Source organism: Peromyscus eremicus, chromosome 2 (assembly GCF_949786415.1).
Source record: "Peromyscus eremicus chromosome 2, PerEre_H2_v1, whole genome shotgun sequence".
Lineage (NCBI taxonomy): Eukaryota > Metazoa > Chordata > Mammalia > Rodentia > Cricetidae > Peromyscus > Peromyscus eremicus.
Genome location: NC_081417.1, coordinates 5,620,767 through 5,648,268, shown reverse-complemented (window position 1 = coordinate 5,648,268; position 27,502 = coordinate 5,620,767). Strand labels below are relative to the sequence as shown.

The 27,502-nt window shown below is 41.8% G+C and overlaps 1 protein-coding gene across 1 annotated transcript; it reads right to left on the bottom strand.

The window, feature by feature from the left end:
• Window positions 1–26,015, bottom strand: LOC131904450 (SLC35A4 upstream open reading frame protein-like). Its single transcript, XM_059255598.1, has 2 exons — window positions 25,914–26,015; window positions 1–445 (listed from the first exon to the last, which is right to left on the bottom strand). The coding sequence occupies exons 1-2, from the start codon at window positions 26,013–26,015 to the stop codon at window positions 149–151; spliced, it is 399 nt and encodes a 132-aa protein (XP_059111581.1). The 3' UTR covers window positions 1–148.
• Between the last annotated feature and the right edge of the window lie 1,487 nt (window positions 26,016–27,502).

Below are 27,502 nucleotides of genomic sequence, written 5' to 3'. Positions count from 1 at the left end.
GCTCTGCAGGAAGAAAAGCAAGGATGAAAGAGGCAGGAGAGGTGGAGACAGCAAATGAACAACAGCAGGGGGAGCCAGAGAGAGAGTCTGTGATACAAAGGCCTCTACCTGAAGGCCCAACGTGCTCATCCTGCCTTCCCCAGAGGGTCTAGTCAGGCTCCTTTCGTAGTGACCTAATGTAGTTCTTCAGCGTCTTCTCCACGTTGGGTACAGCGTATGTCTGAGCTGTATAGATGCCAGTGCAAGTGCCCACCGCAGAGCCCAATACTGCTGATGCCCTCAATCTGGCCACCACATAGCCTGCCAGGGATCCCTTGAGGAATGGGGAAGACAAGAGTGAGCCATCCTGGCCTACACCACTGTTGACTTCATCCTCCACAGGCTGCTGTAGGTACTCCAGCTGCTTCTTGAGAAATGTCAGGTCTTTAAGCTTGGGCAGAGAATCCTAGGACAAGGGAGAGGCTGGCTCCAGCAGACTTGACCCAGTCCCATGCCCTCCTCAGTTTTATCAGAGGCTAAGAGCTCGGTGAGCTTGTCATCCACCATCTTTCCCCGCCAAACTTGTTGCCGAGTTTTCATTTTTTGATGGTGGATAAGCACGTAAAAACATATTTAATAGTGAAAGTATAAATTTCAATGTGAATTGAAGTTCATTGAGTTGTATAATCTTTGAGTTTGGTTAATTTTGGTTTATGATATTTTTATTTGCAAAATTTTTATAATAATAAAGTTTAATTTTTTTATTTTAAAAAATTTAAAAAATCATACCTTTCAAATTTTAGCACTTTTGTTCTTCTAAACACTTTTAAGAAAATGAAAAAATAATTTAAACTATGAGACTATCCTTGTAAATAATATAGCTGATAGAGATGGCTCAGTGGTTAAGATCACTTTCTGCTCTTCCAGAGGACCTGAGTTTGATTCCTGCACCCACATGGTGGCTCACAACCATCTCTTATTCCAGTTCCAGGGGACCCACACCCTCTGGCCTCTGTGGACAACAAGCAATGCATACAGTGCACAGACATACATGCAGGCAAAACACCCGTATACACAAAATAAAAAATGTTAAGAATGGAGCTGTGGTGGTTTGAAAGAAAATGCCCCCCAAAGGGAGGGGCACTATTCTGAGGTGTGGCCTTGTTGGAGGAAGTGTGTCACTGTGGAGAGGGCTTTGAGGTTTTATATATGCTCAAGTCACACTTAGTGTTTTGGACCACTTCCTGTTGCCTGCAAGTCAAGATGTAGGGCACCAGGCTACTTCTCCAGCACCATGTCTGCCTGCATGCCACCATGTTATACCATGATGATAGTGGTCTAAACCTCTGAAAATGTAAGCCACCCCATTTAAATGTTTTTCCTTTATAAGAGTTGCCATGTTCATGGTGTGTCTTCACAGCAATAGAAACCTTAATTAAGACAAAAGCTGATAAGGAACTTTTAACAGATATATATAACTCGACAAAACTAAAAAAAAAAAAAAAAAAAAAAAAAAAATCAGGCCTAGGCGTCACGATGCATGATTGTAATCCCATAAATCAGAATGCTGAGGCAGGAGGATCCTGAGTTTAGTGTCAGCTTGGACTACATAGGGACATCCTGTCACATGGGGAAAAAAATGTTCTTTTAATGGGAAAACATTTGAGCAGACATCTTCCCAAAGATAATGTATACATGACATATAAACACATGAAAAGATATACAACATCATTAGTCAGTAGTGAAGTGCATATTAAATCATGATTGGTCAAAATGCAGAGTTGTGGAGTCTAGCCCCAACAGATAAATCTATAAAACAACTCCCATACTTAAAACTGAGGGAACACTGCAGAAGAGAAGCCAGAAAGATTGTCAGAGCCAGGATCCAGGAGTTCTCTGTGAGTCTGTGTCTTCTTGTAATGTCAGAAGCTACACCCATGAAGTCTCACCAACATGCCTGCCTAAACATGAGCTGAACCAGGATCACACCAATAGACATGCCAATGTGGGTGGGGTAAAAAAAAAAAAAAAAAAAAAAAAAAAAAAAAAAGCCCATGAGGCCTCAACCCTACACAAAGAACTACAGGCAAATTGAGAGTGTGGAAAATAGTCTTCCCCGAGGAAAAGCACACCAATTGCTTACCCAATACCAAATACTGAAGAAGAGCAAAGATGGATATATGGGAAGGCTTGGAAAGAGGAAAGGAAAGGGGAAATTATATAATTATATTATAGTGTCAAAGATAAAAGAAATAATTTTTAAAAAATCATAATTGGTGGAATTGGTTAATATCTTTGGTTAAATTTTTAACATCATTATGTAAAATTTATGAAGTTTCTCAGAAATTAAAGATAGAGTTACCATATGATCTGGCAATCTCAGTGGGTGTTTACACCCAAAGGACACGAAACTGACACACGAGACTCTAGTGACAAGAGAAATTACTTCCATGTTCAATGTAACAGTATTCACAATAGCTAAGATTGGTATTCAACCTAAGTCTTCATCAACTGATGAGTGGGTAAAGGAAAGGCTAGAGACAGATAGATGATAGGTAGGTAGATAGATGATAGATTAGATAGATAGGTAGATGGATGGATGGATGGATGGATGGATGGATGGATGGATGAATGGATGGATGGATGGGAGAGGGGAGTTGGGGGAAAGACTGGGGGAAGAGAAAGGAAACTGGTGTTGGGATGTAATATATGAGAGATTAAAAGATAGATAGATAGATAGATAGATAGATAGATAGATAGATAGATAGATAGATAGATAGATAGATAGAGACAGATGATAGAAGATAGATAGTAGATGATAGATGATATATATACCATCCCTTTACACCCCAGAGGCCTATACAACTATAATTTAAAATAAGATAGAACTGAAAGCCTACTCAAATGGATAGAAGGAGTTAAATTAAATCACCAAATCATATCAAGTATTGATAAGGCTGAAGAAGACTAGAGCTTACATATGCTGATGGCAGAGACAGTAAGTGACATAACTACCCCAGAAAATTTTTTCTTAAATCAGAAGTATACACTATCTTCTATCCAGCCTCTTCACTTCTAAATACTTACCCTAGAGAAAAGAAAACTGATTTCTATTAAAAGATTTTACATCATTGCCTACTTTATATTACATATATAGTTATTAGTAATAACCAAAAACTGAAATCAACCCAAATTCCCAACAGTAGCTGAACAGATAACTAACTTCTTCATTAGCATGATGAAATACTAATCAGCAATAAGAAAGGATTGATGCCAACAACTCCATGTGTAAATCTCCAACTGTCCAGATCAAGTCACAGACTCACCCACAGGAAAAGCATATCTCTGGCTACATGGTGATGAAGGTCGGGAGTGAGAAGGAAGAACTGACAAGAAGCACATGGAAACATCCAGACTGTGTGGAGTATCTCGCTATGGGAATGATAGGAGTGTACATATTCCAAACTTACCCAGTGTGGAATTTAAATGCATACCATTAACTGTATTTCCATTGTTCCTCACTATAGCTATTTAAAGTCTATAAGATGTTGTTATTTGTTTTTAACTCTTCAGCTCTTTTGGGGGCCCTCCACCCAGCTCCCAAATAAATTACACACAGAGGCTTTTCCTTACTTATAAATTCCTGGTCATAGCTTGGCTTGTTTCTTGCCAGCTTTCTTTAACTTTAAATTTTCCTATCACCCTTTTGCCTCTGGGCTTTTCCCATTCTTTTACTTCTGTAAATCTTACTCCGTGACTTGCTGAGTAGCTGGGTGGCTGGCCCCTGGAGTCCTCTTCCTTCTCTGGCTACTCTTTCCCTCCCAGATTTCTCCTTTTATATATTCTCTCTGCCTGTCAGCTCACCTATCCTTTCTCCTGCCTCACTATTGGCCATTCAGTTCTTTATTAGACCATCAGGGGTTTTACACAGGCACAGTAACATAGCTCCACAGAGTTAAACAAATGCAACATAAACCAAAGTAACATACCTTAAAATAATATCCTACAACAATAAGATGTAACTTTTCTCTTCCAAACAGTTTTGACAATATTCTTCATATAATCCTTGTGTGTCTCCTATAAAGTTATTCCTGTACATTGCTTGGAGTTTTGCCATAGGTGAGACCTGTTTACTAGATTTTCAGATTGGTTTAGGACTACTTATAAGAAAACTTTCATTTTGGTTTTGATATAGGATCTCCTATGGCTGTGTCACCAGGGTGGACTTGAACTCTTGTCTCAGCCTCCTGAGTACTGTAATTAGAGGTTTGAGCCACCACACCGAGCAAAACTTTTTATGTTTGCTGCTATTAGAATTGGTAATGCAGTGAAACATTCTTTTATGTGACACCATTTGATTGCTATTTTCCTTTTAGGGTTTAGTAAATCTAGACAAGAATGTTTAAATACTGAAATATTATAATATCTTAATTAGAAAAATTAGCCACCCACAGAATCAATTGACCAGGCCTCATGGGTGCTCACAGAGATCATGTGAGCCTGATCTAGCTTCTGACCTAGGTCAAATCTAGGCTTTGAGCTACGTTGGGAACACTCACTGACTCTCTTGTCTACTTATGGGACCCTTTTCCTCCAATTGGGTTGCCTCATCCAGCCTTGATATGATGGTATGTACTTGGTTATATTGCAGCTTGTTATGCCATGTTTGGTTGATGTCCCTGGGAAGCCTTCTCTTTCCTGAGGGGAGACGGGAGGCGGGCATTGATCTGGAAGAGAGGGGAGTTGGGGAGAGAGACTGGGGGAAAGAGAAGGGAAACTGGTGTTGGGATGTAATATATGAGAGATTAAAAGATAGATAGATAGATAGATAGATAGATAGATAGATAGATAGATAGAGACAGATGACAGAAGATAGATAGTAGATGATAGATGATACATCAATAGATAGATAGATAGATAGATAGATAGATAGAGATAGATAGATAGATAGATAGATAGATTATAGATAGAAGATAGATAGACAGACAGACAGACAGACAGATAGATAGATAGATGATAGAAAAATTAGCCAGAAAAAAGCCTCTAACAGACAATAAAAGGACTTCAAACAGAGGTAAGAATTTGATACTATCCCTGTTTGGGTTGTCCCTTATCAAAGCCAATGGGCCAAATCCATAGAAGACTAAAGACATATTCATATATTCTCAGGCCTTTCCGTGATATTTTAAAAAATAGTCTTGTGCACTGATACATAAAGTCCCTAGCAGAGCCCCTGTCACTAACCCGTTAAAATACATCCTCGGGCCTGACACTTGGGCTACGCTTGAGGAAAATGGACTATTTTTTTTTCAGGACCTATTATGTGATAAACACTGTTCTTGTGATTTACCTACAGAAATGGGTAGCTCAGGACACCAGTCCTATAAGCAGTAAGTATTATAGTATTCAATCAACAGCTGGAGAAGAAATATAAGACAGAGGCAATTAACTGTGTCCAGGAAAGGCTCAAGGGTGAGTACTATTCAGTGGTAGAGCACTCATTTAGTGTGAGCAAGGCCCTGGGTTCAAACCTAAGCACCAGAAGGAAAGGAGATATGGAGGAAAGGAAAGAAAGAATAAAGGAAAGGAGGGAGGAAGAAGGGGACAGAGAAAGCGAGGGAAGGAGAGAGGGAAAGAAAGAAGGGAGAGAGAGAGGAAGAGAGGGAGGGAGAGAAGGAAAGATATAATAGAGGGAGGGAGGGAGGGAGGGAGGGAGGGAGGGAGGGGGAGAGAGGGAGAGAGAGAAAGACCAGGAGCTTTCTGCACTGAGTAACAGGCCTAAGAGGGGTCCTCAAATCCTAGGGACAGTGGGTGAGGAAAGTTGAGACATAAGAGAATACAGTAAATGGACTATATACATGGATCAGCATCTTATTTTTGCCTCTGCCATGTGTGTGTTCCACTCTGTAGTACCTGTTCATCTCTGTAGCTAAGCTCGCAGGACCAGAGCCTGTATTCTTGCTCCCAGGATGGTTTCTGGCACGTGAAAACTGTTTACATCTTTCAGTTAATGTAGCAGTTAGAAGTAGTGGGTTTGGGGTAGTAAGTAATTGAATAAGTAAGTGAATAAACCACACTATGAGTTTGCTATCCTCTCTTTTCCAGACAAGGGATACTAAACAAAGGCAAAGCTGAGAACAGAAATGCAAAAGCTAATTCACAGTGCACTCAAGATGTCTACAGTCTGAATAAGAAGATTCAGGATCAGTCCAGACAGTGCCAGGCCCACAGCAGAAAGCCTACCCTTGTGTTTCACTCGATGACATTCTAGAACGTTTACTGTTCAGACATGGAGTGCTTTGTAATCCACAATGACTGGCACTGTCAGATTTTGAAGGAAAACTGGAATTTGGCACTATGGTTTTGCTAATTATCACTTTAGGCAACAGCTCCTTCGAATGTCTGAGGAAACAGCTGATTCTTCTCTCCCCAGAAGCCTTTGCTTACAAAACTTGGCTTACATCAGAATGAGATGCAGATTACATCAGTGTGCAGATTTCAGCCTAAGAGGGCCTCAGTCAGAAAAGCTGACATTGTGTAACTCTTAAAATCCAGGCTTTCTCAAACCATATCTGGGATCACAAAGGAAGACTAATAATAATAACAACAACAATAATAAATAATTCTTTCAGGTAAAAGGAGTTATAGTACTGTCCGAGAGAACAAAGTGGAGTGGAAGGCGGCCTAAAGCCATAACTCACCCATTTCCAGCAGGATCCCGGTTCTAGGACCTCCCGATGACAGGCCCATTGGTGTGTACTTTGCTCTCCCCTCTGTGACCTTCCACACAGCAGCAGAGCACCAGTCTTTTGAAGGCAGGACTGACTCCATAGCCCTCTCCTCTCTAGATAGCTTATGAGGCCCCAGCCTTAGATATCAGCTATTCTTACGCTTTGTCTGTCTAGATAAACCACTCATTATGTATCTACTGGCATATATTTTAATATTGGCTTAACTTAATTATGCTCACTCCAGAGGAAAATACCAGCACCCTCTCTAATGTTTTCTCCTCTATCAGTGCTGTTTCTCAGTTTTAGAAAAAGTTCCAAATATAGTTGTTTTGACCACATTACAAAGAAGACATCTTTTCCTCACCATACAAATTATTAAAAATGATTTTTTGCTCAATGTTCACTCTTGCCATGGGCTATTCATGTCAGTACATCTGTAGCAACTCCCAGCTTGCCAGACGCTCTTCTGTGTTTGTATTATTTCTTTTGGTTCCTCTATGACTTCTATCTAGCACAGTTTTTTTCTATGACTTACTACACTGGTACTGAGCTAGTTACCATGAAATCATGGAAGCTTCTTTGTCTAACCTAGAGGGACTCTGATTCAGCAGCCCATGAGTCTGTATTTGTCATCTTGAGGGTTAGGGCCAGGATTGGAGCTACTGCCCCACTGTATCTGTGTGTTTCCTATTTCTGTGGTCTGGATGAGAAATGTCCCCATGTCCCCATGTCCCCATGTCTTCACGTCCCCACGCATCTGAGCCTTGGTCCTCAGCTGGTGGTTGTGTCTCAGGAAGTAGAGCCTTCTAGAGGAAGCACATCCCAGGGGTAGGCTTTGAGAATTTATGCCTCTTCCCACTTTCAGTTTGGGTTTTCCAATTCCTACATGTGGTCAAAAATGTAATCTTCCCGTTCCTACTGTCCGCTGCCACACATCCTCTGCCATTACACTCTCCTTCTGGAGCCAAAGGCAGAAATGAACTCTTCCTCCTAAAGTTACTTTTGGTTTTATCACAGCAACAACAAAATAATTAATATACTTACCATTCCCAAGCAACCTTCGACACCTCCATTTCTCACAACTCTTTCAACAGAAACGTCCCTTATACGTTCATGTATAGAACTATGATCAAGTCTAGCTTCCCAAACATCCTCATCATCAAGCCAACACGTGACATTCCAAATGCTTCACTCACTCCCGGCCTTTCCTTGTGATCTGTGCTAAGATGTCAGGAGAAAATGTACATTTCTTCCCCCTTCCCTCACCACCAGAAGCACATAAACTCCACTAACTACGTCCTGTGTCAGAAAGAGGCCACTCTGTGGAGATGAGTATCATACTTCTCTTCACAGTCATCACACATAGAAATGGAATCACACAGTATTTGTCTCTTTGGGGGTGCACTATTTCATTTAGCACAAGGCCTCAAGGTTCACTCATGTTATAGCTTGTGTCAGTGTTCATCTTTTTAAAAATCAGCTAATGTGTGTGTGTGTGTGTGTGTGTGTGTGTGTGTGTGTGTGTGTAGCCATATCACAGTATCTGTGGGATACTGATTCCAGCAGCCCCTGACAGAGGTACTAAAGTCTGTGAATGCTCCTATAAAATATTATAGCATTTACATACAACCTACTACAATCTACCCCATATGTTTTAAGTCATATCTCTATTACCTACATTTCCTAATACAGCGGAACTGCTATATATAAACAGTCATTGCGCTACACTGTTTAGGGAATAATGACAAGAAAGTAGTCTGGATATATTCAGGACTGTCATAATTTTTCAATTTTTTTTAAATATCTTAAACCAGAATATGTAATAGGACTAATTGTATTTGGTTTCAAAATTTAAGGCTCTTATATGTAACCTGTTGTGGAATATTTGTTTAACTAGGCAAAGATATGCTACATTTGTTTATGCTGCAATTGTTTAACTTTGTAAAGATGTGTTGCAATTGTGTTAATCAAATAAAATTAACCTGGCCCCAGAGAGGCAGGATTAGCAACTGGTTGACAGGAAGTAGCAGAGAGGAGAGTAGTGTGGGTTTTTTTAGTCGGGGCACTGTAGAAGGAGAGAGGCTTCTGGAATGCCAGCAAAGAGAGAAAGTCAGCCAGTTGCCCCTCTAACTCTCTGAGCTCCCAGGTTTTCACCCTAGCCTTTGAGTCTTGAGTTTTATTAGAACTATAGAGATTTAGTTAAAGCTCTGGGAGAACAGAATTCCCCCCAGGCTACAGCCTGAGCAGCTGGGCCTTTAGCAGTTTAAAGTACAGCCCCTGTGATGAAGGTAAAACAGCAGTAACAGAAGTAAGATAAAATTTTAACGACAGGCAAAGAACACATGCCCTTCTCCCCACTGTCCCACCCACCAGACTTGACAGAGCCCTTCTCCCCCATCTGAGCAGAGAGGTTGTGGAGGGGCCCATGCTTAGCTTCTCTAAGCCTAAATGAACTTTTTAATCTCTAATAGACAAATATCCAGAATGCCACAGGTTACTAGAGACCTGTGAGGGGAGGATGCTGGGCTGAATTTGTAGCTCAGTGACAGAGCACTTATCTGGTATGTGCAAGGTTCTGGGATTGATTTATAGCATTGCAAAATCAAGCAAAAATGAGAGAAAAAACAGAGAAAGCAGACAGGTAGACAAGCATAAAGTCAAAGACACACAAAGAAAACAGTGTTCAGTAACTATCTTGACTGTTCGTTGTGGGTTATATTTGAATTCCAGTTATGGTCAAATTGCACACACACAGGACTCTAGCCAGCAGGAAAAAGCTTAGGAGATATCAGCATGGAAGCCTTTGTAGAGTCAGAAAGGGAACAGAAGGAATGCTACTGGTTTGGGGGGGGCGTGTGTTAGCAATAAATAATTTAAGAACTAATCTAAGGACTGAGAATGTAGGTCAGTTGTAGAGCATTCGCCTAGCATGAGTAAGGGCTCATAAAGAATAAAACTAGTAATAGGAGGAAACTTAAAATGCAAATAACTAGCGCTTCCTTTTTACTGGTGCTCACAACCTTGTCAACATCCCCACACCAAAAGAAGATTAAGACACCTCAGGGCTGGAGATGCATGACTAGGATGAACTTCTGATCTATTTGATTTTTACTCTGACGCTAGAAGTGACAAGCATATTTATGATTTAAATAGAAACTCAAAGTCCCACACGGTCCCCAAAAGACACTTCAAGGTGACCAAAAGCACCAAACCAAGGAAAGAGGAAAGGAGCTGAGTCGCCAACTCCCAACTCCTTGAAGCTAGGATGCAGAAGAGCAGACCTCTCCTGGAGATAGAGATAAAGGTGAGGATTCAGAGGATGCATAGCAAGAAAAGCCCCGGAAGGCACCACCTCCCATAGTGTTCAGTGACTTCCTGAGCCCAGAAAAAGGGGCAAGGACAAACCACAAGCCCACAGCCTTCTCTAGGCAGAAATACGATTTGGCACAAGAAGCAGCTTGTTATAAAGATGCCATCCGTAGAAATGGGGACTGTGAGTTAAGTTCAGCTCAGAAATAAACAACGTCCCAATTCTGCACTGCTGAGTAGTGTGGGATGTAAGATGGGAAATCCGCCCCACTGACAGGAAAGGTCGTTATGTATCTCTGACGTCATCATTTCTGGATGACGCACATCAATGGCAGTAGAGTGGTAAATCAAATGAAGAGAGCCTTTGTAATTGATCAGGGAAGGAATCTGAAGCTGGGTCCACCATTCAGTACCTGAGCAGGGCTCTCTGCTCTGATATAAGCCAGACTGTGACACTCTGCTTGTGCAGTGCAGTGCCCAACACGGGCGTTATGGATGACAACTCATGGGAGCAGACGCAGAGACCCACAGCCAAACATTAGGCGGAGCTCGCAGAACCCTGTGGAAAGAGGGGAGAAGGATTGTAGGAGCCAGAGAGGTCAAGGACACCACAAGAAAACCCACAGAAACGACTAAGCAGGGCTCACAGGGACTCACAGAGACTGAAGCAATCATCAGGGAGACTGTGTGGGACTGACCTAAGGCCCTCTTCATACATGTTATTGTTGTGTTAGCTTGGTGTTCTTGTGACACTCCTGACAGTGTGAGTGGAGGTGTCTCTGACTCTTTTTGCCTGCTTTGGGACCTTTCCTCCTTCTGGGTTGACTTATCCAGCTCTGTAACTTGATATGCTGCCTTAGATGGTTATTCTTGGGAGGCAGAGGAGATATTCCTGGAAGAAGAAGTGGATCTGGGGATGGGGGCTAGGAGGAGAGGAGGGAGGGGAAACTGCTGGGATGTAATATATTAAAAAAGTATAAATTGAAAAAGAAAAAGAAATAAAAGTAAAACCTTTTAAAAAGCACTTCTCTTCTCGAAATTTGTATTTTTCAATTGATACCTACTTGGTTTTTGCTTTTTTGTTTTTCTCCCTTATTCCCATTCTCTATTCTGATCTATTTCTCTGATTTATAGAAATTTGGATCTGGATGAGATTTAGAAAGAATCAGGGTTAACATCTTAGTTCTCTAAGTGAGAACACACTGGCAGGGCTGAGGTAGAGCTAGAACAAGTGTTTTAAGTCTGTTTCAGATTCTCACTTACTCTGGGAGACACATCCTCTATCCCCAGCAGTCAGCCTCCATCCTCCTTCATGGGACTCAGGCCTGGCAGCAAATCCATTCCTCTGCTCAATGCTGGGTTCAGTGACCACCTCACTTTTGACGAAAGTCCATGAAGTACTTTGCGGATCTTGCTGGGTTCCAGCAATCTTTGTCCTGCACTTGCCAGGTAAGTACTGGAGCCATCTCAGTCATCTTGACTTCTGTATGAATTTTTTAATGGACCTGCTGTACAGGAAACAAAGCTAGTAAAATGGAAAGAGAAAAATTCCCTAGCCCAGATCCAGCCACGCCAAAAACTGGCCTTCCTTCAAAACACTTTAGTTGTGTGAATCAACAAAAACCGAATTTGGGCTGAGTTTTCTATTGCATGGCTTCAAACATGTCACTAAAACTATGAAAGTATGCACAATTCAGTATACTAGAATATTACATTTGAGTTGTTGGAGCTGGAGAGATGGCTCAGAGGTTAAGAGCATTGGCTGCTCTTTCAGTGGTCCTGAGTTCAATTCCCAGCAACCACAGGGTGGCTCACAACCATCTATAATAAGATCTGACACTGTCTCCTGATGCAGGCAGAAGCATAAGAAATAAATAAGTAAATCTTTTTAAAATCTTTGACTTTCTGGATATAGGGAAAACTCGACTGATGAGTTAGAAAGAAGAGGAATGAGCGTGGTTCACAGTAGAACTAGCAAAGGAGATGTGGCCAGTTATCAATAGAATGTCAGTCATTTTGCTAGAAATATAAAGCGTTCACACTAGGACATAGTTGCATTCCTAGTTACACACTCCAGTTGGTGGTTTTAAAAGGAACTGACATGGGAAAGGGAGCCTCTGCAACAGAAGACCAGATGTATTTCAAAGTTTATGTGAGTCAAAGCCATTCATAGCCACTGCCCAGAGCTGGTGATGACCAGGAAAGGCAGAGGCCTGAGGCATAGAGACCCTCTCAGGTCAAAGCACAGCGGCCTGGAGAAGAAGACAGTGCACGCTCCATGGGAGGCGCATAAGCACCAGTGGAAACCAGCATGGCAAATGAGAACTCAGTAATGCCAGATAGAAGTCTTGTTATCAGAACAAACAATATGCATCATTCTACAAACATCAACAACTTCCTCGGATCATCTACCATGAAAGCACTTCAAGGAAAGACCCAAAAGGGAGGCAGAAACTAGTCACACCACAGTGGACCACAATCAAGTGAACTCCCTGTGTGAGCTGAGAGCGCAGCCCAGCAGCAGAGTGCTTACCTGGCATGCACTAGGCCTGGGTTTGATCTCCAGAACCATTTTTTTTTTTAATTCCTGGAGGCTCCTAGAAAAATAATGGTTTAATTCTTCATGTTTTTACTTTTTCTCGCTATCGGCTATTGCTGAGTAATCCGCCAGAGCAAGAATATACAAACTGTATCTCTTTCAAACAATCTCATCTAAAAGGTCTGACTCCTCTTCTGCAACCACTTGGAAAGTAAAGGCATGGTCCAGATGCCCACATGCCCAGAGAATGAGGCCTTCTATGTGCTCCCATGACATCAGAATCAGCAGCAAACAATAGTCCTGAGGTCCTTGGCCAATATAAGCTCTCTATTTTTTTTCCCTTGCAAAAGATATAAAGCTCCTACAAGGTTGTAAAGGAAAAAAAACTATTGTCGAAGACAGAGAACCTCATGTCTAAGGGATACTGGGCTGCATGCTCATGTCTCTGTGACAGACAATATGCCACCAGCCTCAGCTGTAAGCTGCTGACTTCAGAGAGAAAACTGCAAAGGTTGAAGATGCAATATCGGAAAAAAATATTGAGGACTGAATATGTTAGTCATGTTGAATTCTTGTTTACACATCGTTAGCTGTCTGTGGGGCTCAATCTAAGTCTAAACAAACATGAAATCTATTTACATTTTGGCTATGTCTTATATGCATTGCCTGAATCTAATTTTATACAACATTTTTAGTGTGCCTGTGTTTTGACTGTGAATTTTGTACTTGTGGCATGAGAGTTGTTCCTTAAAAGCTTTGGATTTGGGAGAATTTGGATCTGATATTCTAGGGTTAAGATGGTCAGCCTTACATTGAGCATAGGGTATCTGCTTTCAGTGCTGGCCACTTAAGAAGGTGAGAGAAAAGGATCATCCTTAGTTCACCGCTACTCTGAGAAATGTACCTAGGCCCCATCTCAGAAAAAAAAGAGAGAGACACAGAGACTGTCATAGTCACTGTCCTCCTGCTGTGAGGAGACACACTGACCAAGGCAACTCTTCTAGAAGAAAGTATTTAACTGGGGCTTACATACAGTTGTAAAGGGTTAGTCCATTACCATCATGGTGGAAAGCTGACAAGTAGGACATCAGAACTGTAGCTGAGAATGTTACATCCTGATCCCCAACAGGCAGAGAGACAGACAGACAGACAGACAGGGCCTGATGTGGGCTTTTGAAACCTCAAAGCCCACTCCCAGCAACACACTTCCTCTGCCATTGGACTGTCCTCCATTGGGGCGTATTTCCCAATCCTCCCCACACAATTCCACTAGCTGGGGACCAAGCATTCAAACCACCACAGAGAGTCAATCTCTCTGTCCAGATGTTGAAGTAGTATTGTTATGGAAAATATGAAAATGTATACTTATACAGGAAAGGAAAAGAAATGAAGAAGGAAGAGGAAGAAGGAAAGAAATGATTTTTCCTTCTGCTTATGATTGTTAGAACTGCCACCCTGGGGCTGAGGGTATAACTTCTAGGTAGAGGCTTTGTCTAGCATCTGTGAAGCCCTGAATTATATCCCCAGTACCACACACACACACACACACACACACACACACACACACACACATACACACCAGCCAGTCTCTTTAAATTATTCCAGGCATAACAAAATTACCATTCCAAACATGTATTTGACTCATGTTCCCTTGACCACCAATCTGGCCATTAAAAATACTATGGCCCGTTTTCATCCAGCACCAAGGTGTAACCGATGTGATAGAGCGTACTTTCTTACATTTTTATCTCTACCTAACAGAGGAAAAAATTCTGTTTTAAACAGGATGTGTGCAGGATAAATTTTGTTCTTAAACTGCAATAACAAGAAACTTTAAAGTAAATCAGACACCATAAAATAATCTTACAATGCCTTGGAAAGAGCCCAAGACCATGGGTTCTTAAATAGCTTCTCCCTGCTGAATGGAGCTGCCACCCTCTGCATGAACAATAAGTATTCCCTTGATATCTCTAAGAAATACCTACTAACATGGATGTTGGTCTGATAAGAAAAAGTGGGAATATGTTCAGATAGTTACCTCCTTTTTTAACCCATTACAGGTAAGTTGTTAGTAAGTGTTGCCCATCTCCATTCTAACCCAGTGCTGCTCTGTACCCTGAGATCCACCCCACCAGACAGGCTAGTAGACTTCTCTATCGGGTAGGCTTCACCTGGCCAGCCCCTGTGCTTCTGCACACATTCCATTGCTTACACTTGTGAGGATACTGGGACAGCTGCAAGAGTGGGCACAGTAACAGTGGATTTACCGTGTTCACGGCTTGTCTAAACATTTAATGATTCTGTCTAGAATTAGAATACTAACCCTTCAGCCTAGTTTTAAGAGTCTATAATCTAACCTCAACTCACTGCCATTATCACAAACCCTGCCACTTCAAATGTTTTCATTTATTGTATTTCATACATTCAGATTAAAATTGAAGGCAGAGTTGTAGAGATGTGTGTTTATAGCCCCAGCTACTCAGGAAAATAAATCAGGAGAGTCACACAGTCAAGACCTGCCTAGACTACATGCTGAATAAGACCAGCCTGAGAAACTAAAAAAAAAAAAATACTTTAAAGGCTGGAGATGTGGCTAGTGCTGGAAAGCCTGTCTGGCATACACAAAGGCCTGGGGTCAAGGCCCAGTAATACAACAAAACACAAGAAACAGCCAGCTTTACCCTCAGGTCTTGATTGGTGAGAAGCACACTTTTGCCCTCCATGGGCTTTCTCTTTCCATCTTCTGAACTATCGAAGAATTTCAGCCTTCATTTAAGTCAGAGATCTTTATAACAACCTCTCCCAACTGCATACAAGACTCCAGTAGCCCTGATGTCTCTCACATCATAACTGTAGTGATCACATATTTCTATCATTCATAAATGCCATTAATCATGGTCTTCCTTTTATCCAAAGTGAAAGTTGATCTGCCCCACATCCTACCACTGGTTATTATACTGCCTTATAAGCCTCCATGTCCTCATAACTACACTTAATTCACACTTTCTTTCTGCATAGGCCACGCTATAGCCTAAATGGCTAACATTTCAGTTAAATGAATGGCCATTCTTCTCTGAGCCCAGCTGCCCCAAAAACACATCCTGTTGAGATGGGGGTAGAGATATACACCTGCAATTCCAAAAATGTGGGGGATGAGACAGGAGGATCACTATAAGTTCAGGGCCAGTCTAGGGTACACAGTGACATCTTGTCTATAAAATACAAAATTAAAATTGAACTATGTCAATCAAGTATTCATAATCATATTGGGAGATGGGATGGGACATTAATTTCCAGGAGAGGAACTTCCATAAATGTTAACACATTCACCTTTTCTGCTCCCAAAACCACCAAAACTCATCCTGCCTCCCTCTCAAGATTGGTACTTCATTGTCTCTAAAGTGAGTGTAGAGAAGGAGACCCCAGAAGTAGAAAATGTACATGCATTTGCCTTTTTGGCAAGTGACTTGTCCAAGGTTGAATCATGAGAATGGGAAGGAAGTCTTGGCTGCTTCTTCTTTTTAACACTACAGGAGCTCAGCCCATGCAATATGACAAGAAAAAGAAGCAAAATCCCTTACGAACTTGAAAATATTAATTAAAACTCTCTTGGTTCATAGATAACTGTGGTGGTTTGAATAGGAATGCCTCCCCTGGGCTCATAGATTTGAATGCTTGATCAGCCTAGATTGGCACTATTAGGAGGTGTGGCCTTGGGGGAACTCTGTCACTGGAAATGGGCTTTGAGGTTTCAAGGGTCTAAGCCAGGCCCAGTATCTCTGTCTCTTCCTGCTGCCTTCCTATCTGGATATAGAACTCTCAGCTACCTCTCCAGCACCATGTCAGCATGCATGCTGCCATAATGGACTAGACCTCAGAATGTAAGTCATCTCCAATTAAATGCTTTCTTTTGTAAGAGTTGCCTTAGTCATGGTGTTTCTTCACATCAATAAAACATAGACTAAGATAATAACATCATCATCTACAAAGAAAATCTCTAATAGTCTACAGAAAAGTACTAGAATAAGTGCGCTATCAAAGTCAAGAGATCATTTTTTAAAACGAAATGCATTTCCAAACAATTAGAAATTTAAACATAATTTGTAATAGCATAAGTATCCATTTTGGAGTTAAATCTAATAAAATATATGCAATATTTAGATAGTGAAACATACAAAACATTGGTAAGAGAAACCAAAGAAACCCTAAACAAATACAGAGATATAAATTATTGTTGGAAATGTCAAATGTTATTAGAGTTAAGCCTTTTCAAATTGAGTTATATATTTCACTCAGTATCTAGTTCCTATACACTTTTTAGAGAAATTTACCAAGTGATAAAACAATGTGTGTGTGTGTGTGTGTGTGTGTGTGTGTGTATGTATGTATGTATGTATGTATGTATGGAAAAAGTGAAATACTTAAAGTTGCCAATGTCATTTTTAAAGACTTTTTTTAAGTTTACGTGTGAGTGTCTTACTTGCATGTGTATATGTGTCCCTAGTGGCCAGAAGAGGATGTTGGATGCCCCAAAATTGGATTTACAGATGGTTGTAGGTCATCATGTAGGTGCTGTGAACGGAGCGCATATCCTCTGCAAAAGCAGAAAATGTTCTTTCTGCTGAGCCATCTTGCTAGCATCAGCATAATTTTTTATTGAAAAGGAACAGGGATAGATAATTTATACTGTCTAAATTCAACATTATTATTTAGTGAACAAATTATTATAATTCTACAGTATTCTGGACAGCATGCTATTGATTCCATATGTCATTTATTCTTACACTGAATATAAAGTCCAAACATAGACTCACAGATGTATTAGCCATTGATATTTTAACAATCATGCCAATAAAAGTAAATGAAGGAAAGAATCATTTTAACAAATAATGCTGGCAACTGAACATCCATACACAAAAGCAGTGATGCTTGGCTCACATGCAAATTCAAATAATAATAATAGAACAAATGTAAAGCTTCAACTTAGAAAACTTTTAGAAGAAAATTAAAAATACGAACTTTGGTAAACCAAAGATTTCTTAGCAAAAAATTTAAATTATTTCTTAAATCATAAATTAGACATCATCAAAATTTTAAATTTTTTTCTTCAATGGATATCTTAAGAAATTAAAAAAGCAAGCCACAGGCTACAAGGAAAGATTCACAACACTAATATTTGGTAAAACACTTGTATTTTAGAAATATGTAAAAATTTAATTCAATAATTAAAAAATTCATCTGAAAAGCAGTAAGAAATTGAATATATCTATTTTTTAAAGATACATGGATACAAATGAGCTCATGGACAATGCTCTGAGTCTTTAGTCATTAAAGAAATAACATTTACATCACAGTAAAGAACTGCTTTCTATGTGTCTTTTAGAAATCTATGGTTTAAAGACACCTGTTGTGGTAGTTTGAATGTAATTGTCTCCCATAATCTCATTGGGAGTGGCACTGTTAGGAGGTGTGGCCTTGTTGGAGGAAGTGTGTCACTGTGGGGGTGGGCTTTGAGGTCTCATATGCTCAGGATACTGCCAAATGAGTCAGTTGACTTCTTGTTCCATGCAAGCCAAGATGTAGCCAGCAGTGCGTCTGCCTGCACTCTGCCATGCTTCTTACCATGGTGATAATGGACTGAACCTCTGAACTGTAAACAAGCCACCCCAATTAAATGGTTTTTTTATACGAGTTACCATGGTCGTGATGTCTCTTCACAGCAATAGAAACCCTGTTTCTTAGTTATTAGTTCTTAGTGTTGCTGTGAAGAGACGCCATGACCAAAAAGCAAGTTGGGGAGGAAAGGGTTTATTTGGCTTACACTTCCACATTGCTGTTCACTACTGAAGGAAGTCAGGACAGAAAGTCAAACAGGGCAGAATCCTGGAGGCAGGAGCTGATGCAGAGACCATGGAGAAGTGCTGCTTACTTGTCTGCTTCTCCTGGCTCACTCAGCCTACTTTCTTATAGAACCCAGGACTACCAACCCAGGGATGACACCACCCACCATGGGCTGGACCCTCCCCCATTGATCACTAATTGAGAAAATGCCTTACAGCTGGATCTCATGGAGGCATTTCCTCGACTGAGGCTCTTTCCTCTCCGATGACTCTAGCTTGTGTCAAGTTGACACACAAAACCAGCCAGTACATAACAGCTGTCGATGAGAAGAAGAAACGACTGGAGATGTCGCTCTTGATGAGGCTGTGCTGTTGCACAGATATCAAGAGCTTTGGCAGTTTCTCAATATATTAAATGCATATTTACATGTGATTCATTCAATTCCCCACTATTACTTACCTAGATAGATGAAACCATAAGTGTACGTGGTGACTTTTTTCCAGGATGTTTATAATACATTTCTCCAGACTACTTAAATCTGCAAGCCCTGATGTCCATCCACCTGATGGATGAATGAATAAATTGTTGTATAACTATACTCTAGATCATTGCTTGGCATAGTAGTGGAAATAACTAATAGATCCTTGACATTGTTGAGCCTCATGAACATTAGGCTGAGCAAAAGAAGTTGCACATAAAAGAGCAAATTTAACATTATTCCATAAACAAACAAAAATGGTAGAAAAAAAAACAAAGCCTGAACTATAAACTGTAAAGCCAGATCAATGGCTGTATGGACTGACACAGGTGTGAACTAAGAAGGGACATAAAATTATCTTGATTGATAGACATGTTGATAGTTGATGGAAATGTACATGTCAAAACTGGTCAAACTGGGAGCTGGTGAGATGGTTCAGTGGTTAAGAATGCTTGCTGTGGGAGAGCTGCCCATGACTCATCTGTATTGAGGCGGTCCCTCCTCCAATGCCGAAGGCAGGTCGTAGACCTTGCCCTGAGGTCACAAGAGCAGGAGAGCTGTCCTTGGCTCTCATCAGCTCCAGCACTCAGGAGAGTGACCCTACACCTCACCTGGGCAACACACTAGAGCTGGCCCTGAACGTGTGGGTGTGAGAGAGCTGACCCTGAGGAAGTGAAAGCAGGGGAACTGGCCCCGCTCCTTTCTCCTTGCTGCAAGGGGTGAACTGGCTAGGGCGGTGCTGGACAGCCCACCCTGGGGCCGAAGACAGGGGAGAGCTGGCAGGCTGACCAACTCTGCACCTACCCAGGCCTCAAACCAGACCAATGATTCTTTTTGATAAATGTCTGCATGTAAAAATATATGGATAAAGAGGTTTGCTGCGTGACTCACTGTGTCACACTGCAGCTTCCATAACAAGTTTTTCCCCTTCCTTTTTTTTGCCTCTTTTTATCTTAAATTTTATTTTATTTTATTTTGTCGTGGGACAGGAGAGTGATAGTATCTGGAGGCATGATGTGAAAGACACAAAGAATAGATATAAATAAAAAATAATAAATTTAAATAAATAAAACAAATGTTTGCTGCTCCTACAGCAGACTACAGCTCAGTCCCAGCTACAGATTTTATGCCTTCTTCTGACCTTCAAGGGTAACTGCACATGTGTTAACATGCACAGAGATACACACACACACACACACACACACACACAAATAAGAATAAAAACTTAAATCTTAAAATACTTCACCAAACTGTAATGTGGATAAACTTTTGTATACTAATCAACTTATTAACAAACTTGAAAAAAATTTAATCCCAACAAAAGTTGTTGGGAATTTGACAATAAATCTTAAAATTTGTATGTAATATAAAAGGCCTGAAATGACCAAAATAATTTTGAAAAGAATAATATGGAGGAAATTGTTCTCTGGGTATGGAGAATTACTAGAAAGGGAGCCATGCATAGTAGTTTCACCTTTAACCCCAGCATTTGGGAGACAAAGACAGGTGGATCTCTATGAGCTAGAGGCCAGCCTGGTCTACATAGCAAGCTCCAGGCCAGAAAAAAAATATGAGAAAGGAGGCTAACTAGGATCATATGATAGTAGTGTTACCAGTAGTCCAGGCTGGTCTCCAGGCCAGGTGTTTCCAGTCCAGGTTCTGAGTACCTTATTCAAAGCATCAGGGGGGAAAAAAAGCACAGATTTGCTAAGCAGCCAGAACTACTCAAAAGCAAAGCAATGGTACACATTAGAAATAAATACACTGCAAAGGGTAACAGTGGGCCACATGAGTAAGGATTCTTGGATCTCTCTTTCATGGGATCCAACAGAAGGAGAAGTTTGTTTGCAAACAGGCATTGCAAGGGCAGCTCTTCATTTTGATTGACATATTAAATCATATAATCATTTCTCCACATATTTCTTCTCATAATGCCCTTGACATTAATCATATGTATAATTTTGCATAGGCATAAAATGGTATATAGGGGATTCTCCCTAAAAGTTCACTTTGAGGACATAGCTTGCCTTATCATGCCTTCTCTCAAACTCACTGTAGGCCATATCAGCTTTTTTTTTTTAAGATTTATTTATTATGTATACAGTATCCCTGCAGGCCAGAAGAGAGCAACAGATGTCATTATTGATGGTTGTGAGCCACCATGTGGTTGCTGGGAATTGAACTCAGGACCTCTAGAAGAACAGCCAGTGCTCCTAACCTCTGAGCCATCTCTCCAGCCCCATATCAGCTTATTGCCAGATGTGTTGGGAATATGTTTCAACAGAAACTCCCCAAGTCTGATGGTCCTAATGGGGAAGAAAAACTCACTCCACTGTTGTGAGATGACTGTGGTTGCAGCTCTATGCAGGTGGGGATCCTAAGTTGCTAATAGATTGCTGAGTGTGTTGTTCAGAGAAGGATGTGTGTGCCTAGTACCTTCAGGCAAGAATCTCAGGCTGCCAAGGTCATTGTTGGAAAGAGAGGTATATGCATAGCCTAAGTTAAGTGGAGTCCCAGGTTGTTAAGCTATACCCTATGCTTGCTTGCTTCTGTGGTAGGAACAAAATTAGAAAACTGTGTTAATGAAAAATATAGAACTTAAAAGCTATCTACCTACAAGGAAACTCAAATATGATAAATGAGTGCATCACAGAGCAAAAATGGAAGAAAAAATGGTGGACTGTTAGTTTTCCAGTACTGTGGAAAAAAAAACTAACTGTAAGAAGAAACAAAATGTATGTGGCTGATGGTTTCAGTCCATGAACACTGGATCCTGGTGACTTGGGCCTGTAGCAGGACAAGTCATCACAGGGGAATCCTATGGAGGGGAGACTGATGATCTCATGGCCACTGAGAAGCAAAGGAAATAGACATAACCGAATATCCCCTTCAAATGTCTTGAGGTTTAGAAGGCAGTGTTCTTTGGCTGAGTCAACCTGGAGTTTGTTCTTTTATCTCTCAGGATGCCTATTAGAGGTTATGTTTCTGTAGAATGTAAAAAAAAAAAAAAAAAAAAACAGTTGTAACGTTTTGTAAGATTGAAGATCAGAGGGGATGTGTTGGAGTGTGAGGGAGACCAGTACACATTGTCTACATATGTTAAACTATCAAAGAATTAAAAGATATTCTTTAATTTTTTTTATTTTATTTTATACCATGGATTCTGAAGTCAACTTCCTGGTATTGATCCAGCCCTGCCACTTCCCTACTAGTGAGTCTCTGGGAGACTTTGGTTACTTTTCTGATCCTCCTAGTAAACAAAAATTTCTCTCTTCATTTCAAGGACAAATGATATCATCATCACCATCATCTTACAAACTCCCAATCCTAAAATATACCTAGAGAGCAGACCCAGGAAATGATGTGCCATGAGTTCCCTGGGTCCTCTTTTCATTTCCTCTGTCTCAGATGTTAGTACAGGAGTCCAACAACATAGAATGTCAACAGCACAGAGCGAATAACAACTGCAAGCACTGATGTCTGTTTTTCTCACCCACAGACAAAGACTACTTTCAGTCAACCACAACAGCACACAAACCTGGCCTAACCCCAACTCAATACAAGGAATACAAGCTCCTCCCATATGAAGGCTGTAACACTTTGGCCGGGTCAAAATGGCTGGTAAGAAGACCTCTCCAGCATAACCAGGCTTCACCAGTATCTTTAGAGGCAGCATGGGGGGAGGTATTTATCCAGCTCCTGGGCAGTCATGCACCACCCCTCTCTGATGGGGCTGGTGTCAGAAGAAGTCTAGCAGAGAGTAAAGACTTTCACGATTGCCCAGAAATAATAAGACCATCTTCCTCACCACTGAGATGTCATGGAGACCACAGTGAGTGCCAGATCACCAACCTTCACCAACAGTGTAAAGGAGTCTCTTCCAAGTAAGTGCCAGGGAAAGACAACTGTATAACCTGGGCATACACCCCACCTGGCTCTGACAGGGGGAAGCACCCTTCTTTTACTCCCTGGAGTCAGGTCAGAAAAAGCAAGCTGATGATGGAGAGATGGTTCAGCAGTTAAGAGCACTGGCTGCTCTTGTAGAGGATCTGAGTTCAATTCTCAGCACCCACACAGCAGTTCTCAACTGTCTGTAACTTCAGTCCCAGGGTTTCTGACACTCCCATACTGATGAGCATACAAACAAAACACCTCAATGCACATAAAACAAGAATAAATAAATCATTTAAAAATGTTTTAAAAATAAAGGCAAAACGAAACAGAAGACCTAAATAAAATCTATGAAAATGTGCAAATTTGATATGCTGCTGACATATCCATGCTCTTGGCTTTTACTTGATCCCCATGGCATACATTTTAAAGAATAGGATGAACCTATACAGTGGGTTATTAAATAGTGCTGATCACCCTCAAGATTTTCTAGAAATATAATACATATCCTTGACAAACCAGGTCCAGCCTAACATAAGGAAGGCTCAGTGCCCCAAGGCACGGTCTCTGAAGTTTCTGGTCAGAGTTGGCAGAAACACATGCCCTGTCTAGAGATGAGGCTATGTGGAACTCTTACTGTGGTTGCAGTCTTCTGGAGGTCAGAAAGATTGAAACCAACAGGCAGGAGAAACTCAGAGAAAAAAAGGGGAGAAGGCCACCTGCCCTTTCCATGCATCTGTGTGGTCTGCACTATCCCCTTTGCTTTCAAGGACAAATAAAGTGTCACAAACAGCCCAGAAGTAGTGCTACGTTAAATTTGTCTGAAGGACTGCACTGTGACGATCAGAGGCTAAGCAAGTGTATGATGCACAAATCCTAAATGGTCTTAATAAAAACCCAGAGCCAGATATCAGGGTGAAAGCTGTAAGATCAGAGAAGCAGAGCAAGCCACAGCCACCACCTCTTACCTCACCAACTCCTCAGCCTGACAGAGTCTCTGCAAGAGAGCGAATTCCTGTCTCCTCCCTCCTTATATTCCTTTCTCTGCCCAGCCATATCTCTTCCTGTCTCAACCTTCCTAGTACTGAGATTAAAGGTTTGTAACTCCCAAGTACTGGGATTAAAGGTGTGTGCCACCACTGCCGGGTCTCTATGGTTAATCTAGTGGCTGCCTTTGCCTTCTGATCTTCAGGAAAACTTTACTTGTTAAGAGCATGAACAAAATAATCACTACAAGTATATGTTGTTACAATGTGTAATTTGGAATGTCTTCTGCATTACATAGTAAACTCTCTTAAACGCTTTTTTTTTTTTTCAGGAAGTCAGTTGTTCATAGGAGATACAAGGAAGGTTAGTTGAGCTCTAGTTCTAAGTTTAATGCCTAGGGATCACACTAAAGAAAGAGAAGAAAGAATGCAGGCTTAAGAGGCTGTAGAGATAGCTCAGCAGTTTCGAGCACTTGCTGTTCTTGCAAAGGACCTGGACTTGGTTCCCAGCACCAGCAAGGCAGCTCATAGCTGCCTGTTACTCTAGCTCCAGAGTATCTGGTGCCGTCTTCCAGCTTTCTAGAGTACTACATATGTACAATGCACATACAGATACACAGGCGAAACATTCACACACATAAAAAAAGTGTCTTAAGGAAGAAAAACAACAAAGAATTCAAGACTGAGTGGCAGGGCAGGGAGGAGCCATCAGGTATGATCTCTCTGGCTCCAGAGTATTGGCTTCCCTATGATCACCAGAACAACATGCTAAGAGGCCAGGCCTCGGCCATCCAGCTGCTGAACCATCTGGCTGCTGAGCTAGGAGAAGAAAGCTTTCTTCTAGGTGAGGGTGCTTCAACACAGAGACTGTGGGCTGCTCACAGTCCAGATGTGGGAGGGAACTACAGTCTACTTCACATTCCAACCAAGTAAAGCTACAGCTGCAGCCCTCCACACCTATCCTATTAATCAGTAAATGATCTGTGCGCAGCATCAGACAGAACTCTAGCAAAAGTAACATGTGTAGCCTTTATTTCTCCTTCCCAAACTCCTCCAAAAACCAACAGCTTATCCACAACCATGAGGGGTCGGGCAGGGTGATACCTGCTGTCAGACAGGCACAGCTATCCATCCTCAGTGACTAGAAAATAGAGTCCCTGCTTAAGCCATGCAGGAGTAGACAGAAGAGATAAGACTTAACATAGGGTTGAGATTTTTCTCTAAGTTGATTCTTGGAATTCTTAATTTTCAAAGTACTTAGATTTTGTAAATGTATAAAATCTCTCCAAAATCTCTAGTCCGGGAAGTTCAAGAGAGCTTAGTGAAAGCCTGCTTGGAGTGAAATGAAACCCTTTCACATCTACTACTTGCTCAGTAAACTGTTCAGTTACCCTAGAGGTTCCTGTTGCTTCCTTGGGGACAGGGCCTGCTAGGAGAAACAGCAGCCATGCCCTACTGTGCCCTCCCCCTCCAGCAGCTCCTCCCTATAGAAATACCAAGTCCAAGGAACACAGCTACGCAGACCTCTAATAGGATTGCCCAGACACTATGCAAACAATGCTCATCCCTACAGCAGCTCTGCCTGTATATTGCTTGCTTTCTAAAGACAGATGTTCTGAGTGAATAAGGGCCTGCCCCAAGACGGCCACCCAAGTGATCTCTCTGGAATGTGAACCCAGAACCATGTTCCTTCAGAGCCCATGGCCAGCTCAAAGAGGCTACCTGCCTAATTCTCTCCCCCAGGAGGCACTTGGTAGCCCTCCCTAAGGCATCCAGAGATCCCCTGTCTATTTCTGGTGTTCCTTTGCCCGTTTTCACAAATGAAATTTTCAAACCTTTTCCAGGTTTCCTCCCACAACTCACAAATCACATTAATCTGCTTTCAAAACTGCAATAACCTAGGATCCTGATGGGGTGGTTGAGGGGGTACACAGTGAAACACTTCTCCAGGAGCCCTCATGCTAAAACAGAGCCTCCAGTCTCCAGAAAGAGGGGTGGATCAGCTAGAGAGGATGCTGACCCCAAAGGTCAGCCAGAGGAGGGGGCCCTGTGATCCGAAGGAAGTGGACACAGGGAGTGCCCGGAAGAGATTGTTCATGCTTTCAAGCCCAGCCAAATCTTGTGAGTAACAGAGGGCGTGCAGGCCTGGCTATAAATACCTGCACCTCAGGCCCCACCCCTGTCAGAGCCCTGGTGTTCATCAGACTTGGGTCCACAATTCCACAGCCACTAGCACCACGCTGCAGCAGGAAAAGGAACATGCCTCCCCTTGTCTCATTCTTATAGTGGTGGCCTGCGAACACTGGGCCCACTTGAGAGGAGGAAAGCCTCTGGGCCGGGAGGCCCTGCCGCTCTTGTTATTCCAAGTCGGGCAGCTCAGTGTGGGTCCTTCAGATCTTTGGTCCGGTACGGTGGCGCTGTCTCTGAGTAGAGGGCACATCTTGCTGGGCCTCTAGAAGAGAGAATTCTAGGAGACTCCAGCATGCATGCTTCCTGTCCAGCTCCCTCCCAAACTCCAGGATAATTCTGGGAAAGCCAGCCCACCTTCAGGACTTTCAGTATACCGCAGGTCAGATAGTGAGTCTTTTGACACAGGGTGTTGCCCTGGCGCTCCTCGGATAAAGAGCTTGTGTGGAATAAAGGTTTTAGACGTGGGGGAGGGGCAAGGTCTGAGCCAGGGGCCTTTAACATGCTAAAGAGAACACTGAGGCCACTGACTGGGACGCTGCCTCAAGGAGTCATTAGGGAGCTGATTATAGGGAAGAGGCCTTTTCATGGTTTATAATATCTGGTTCCTAGCGTTCAGGTACAATTAGTTCTAGCAGGAAATCTCCAGAAACAACGCATTGCTAATACGACTCATCTGCAAGTCGGCCATCAATTGCGGAAGCTGATAAGAGACCCCTCCTGCTTGGCCTGGAGTCTCCCCTGACAAGCTTTCCGTAATCTATTTTTTTTTTTTATCCTATCTTTTATCCTAACCTGAAAAGAAGCCATGCCCAGGTGTCCAGAGAGATGTGTGCGCTTCCCATGAACCTAGGAATTACTACTTTTTCCCACTTTCGACAGTCTGAGGGGATTTTCATGATGAGGCCTGAGAGCTCCACCAATTCACAGGTACAGATGCACGGATTTAGAAGGTAGTTTAATGCTATGTCCATTTAGCAAAATAACAATAGTAGAGTCATCACTGTGGCCTGTGAGCTCTCCAACCATGGGTTCTTGGCCATATTTACAGTACCAGCACATGTTTCCTCCTCTAGTGCAAGCCTTAAACTCAACCAAAAAACAGTTGATCACCTCCCCATAACATTTGTCCCACTGTTGCATGGGTGTATCTTGCAGCATGGGTCATTATTGCAATTCACAGGTTTCATAGCTGGATAACACTGTTGATAGCCCCACACACACATTCGACAATCTGCACGGCACCATTGGTACTATGATAGTTTGTCAGCAGGGAGAGAGAGGTAGCCGGCTTCCCAGGTAGTTCCAACTAGATTTCTCTGTTTCCATGACCAAAATGTGTGGTGTCTTCAGCAATTAGCGTTTTATCAAGTTCCCGTTTGAAACCTGAGAGTTTGGTTGGTTGGTTGGTTGGTTCTGGACACCCCTGATAAACAATACAGGGGAAGGTACCCCACAACTGGTACTGAGCTTCTGGGATGAGCACCATCTCCTGTGTGGGGTAATCATAATTAAACTCTTATATGAATATATACGTAGGAAAGTTTTAAAATAATAGGTT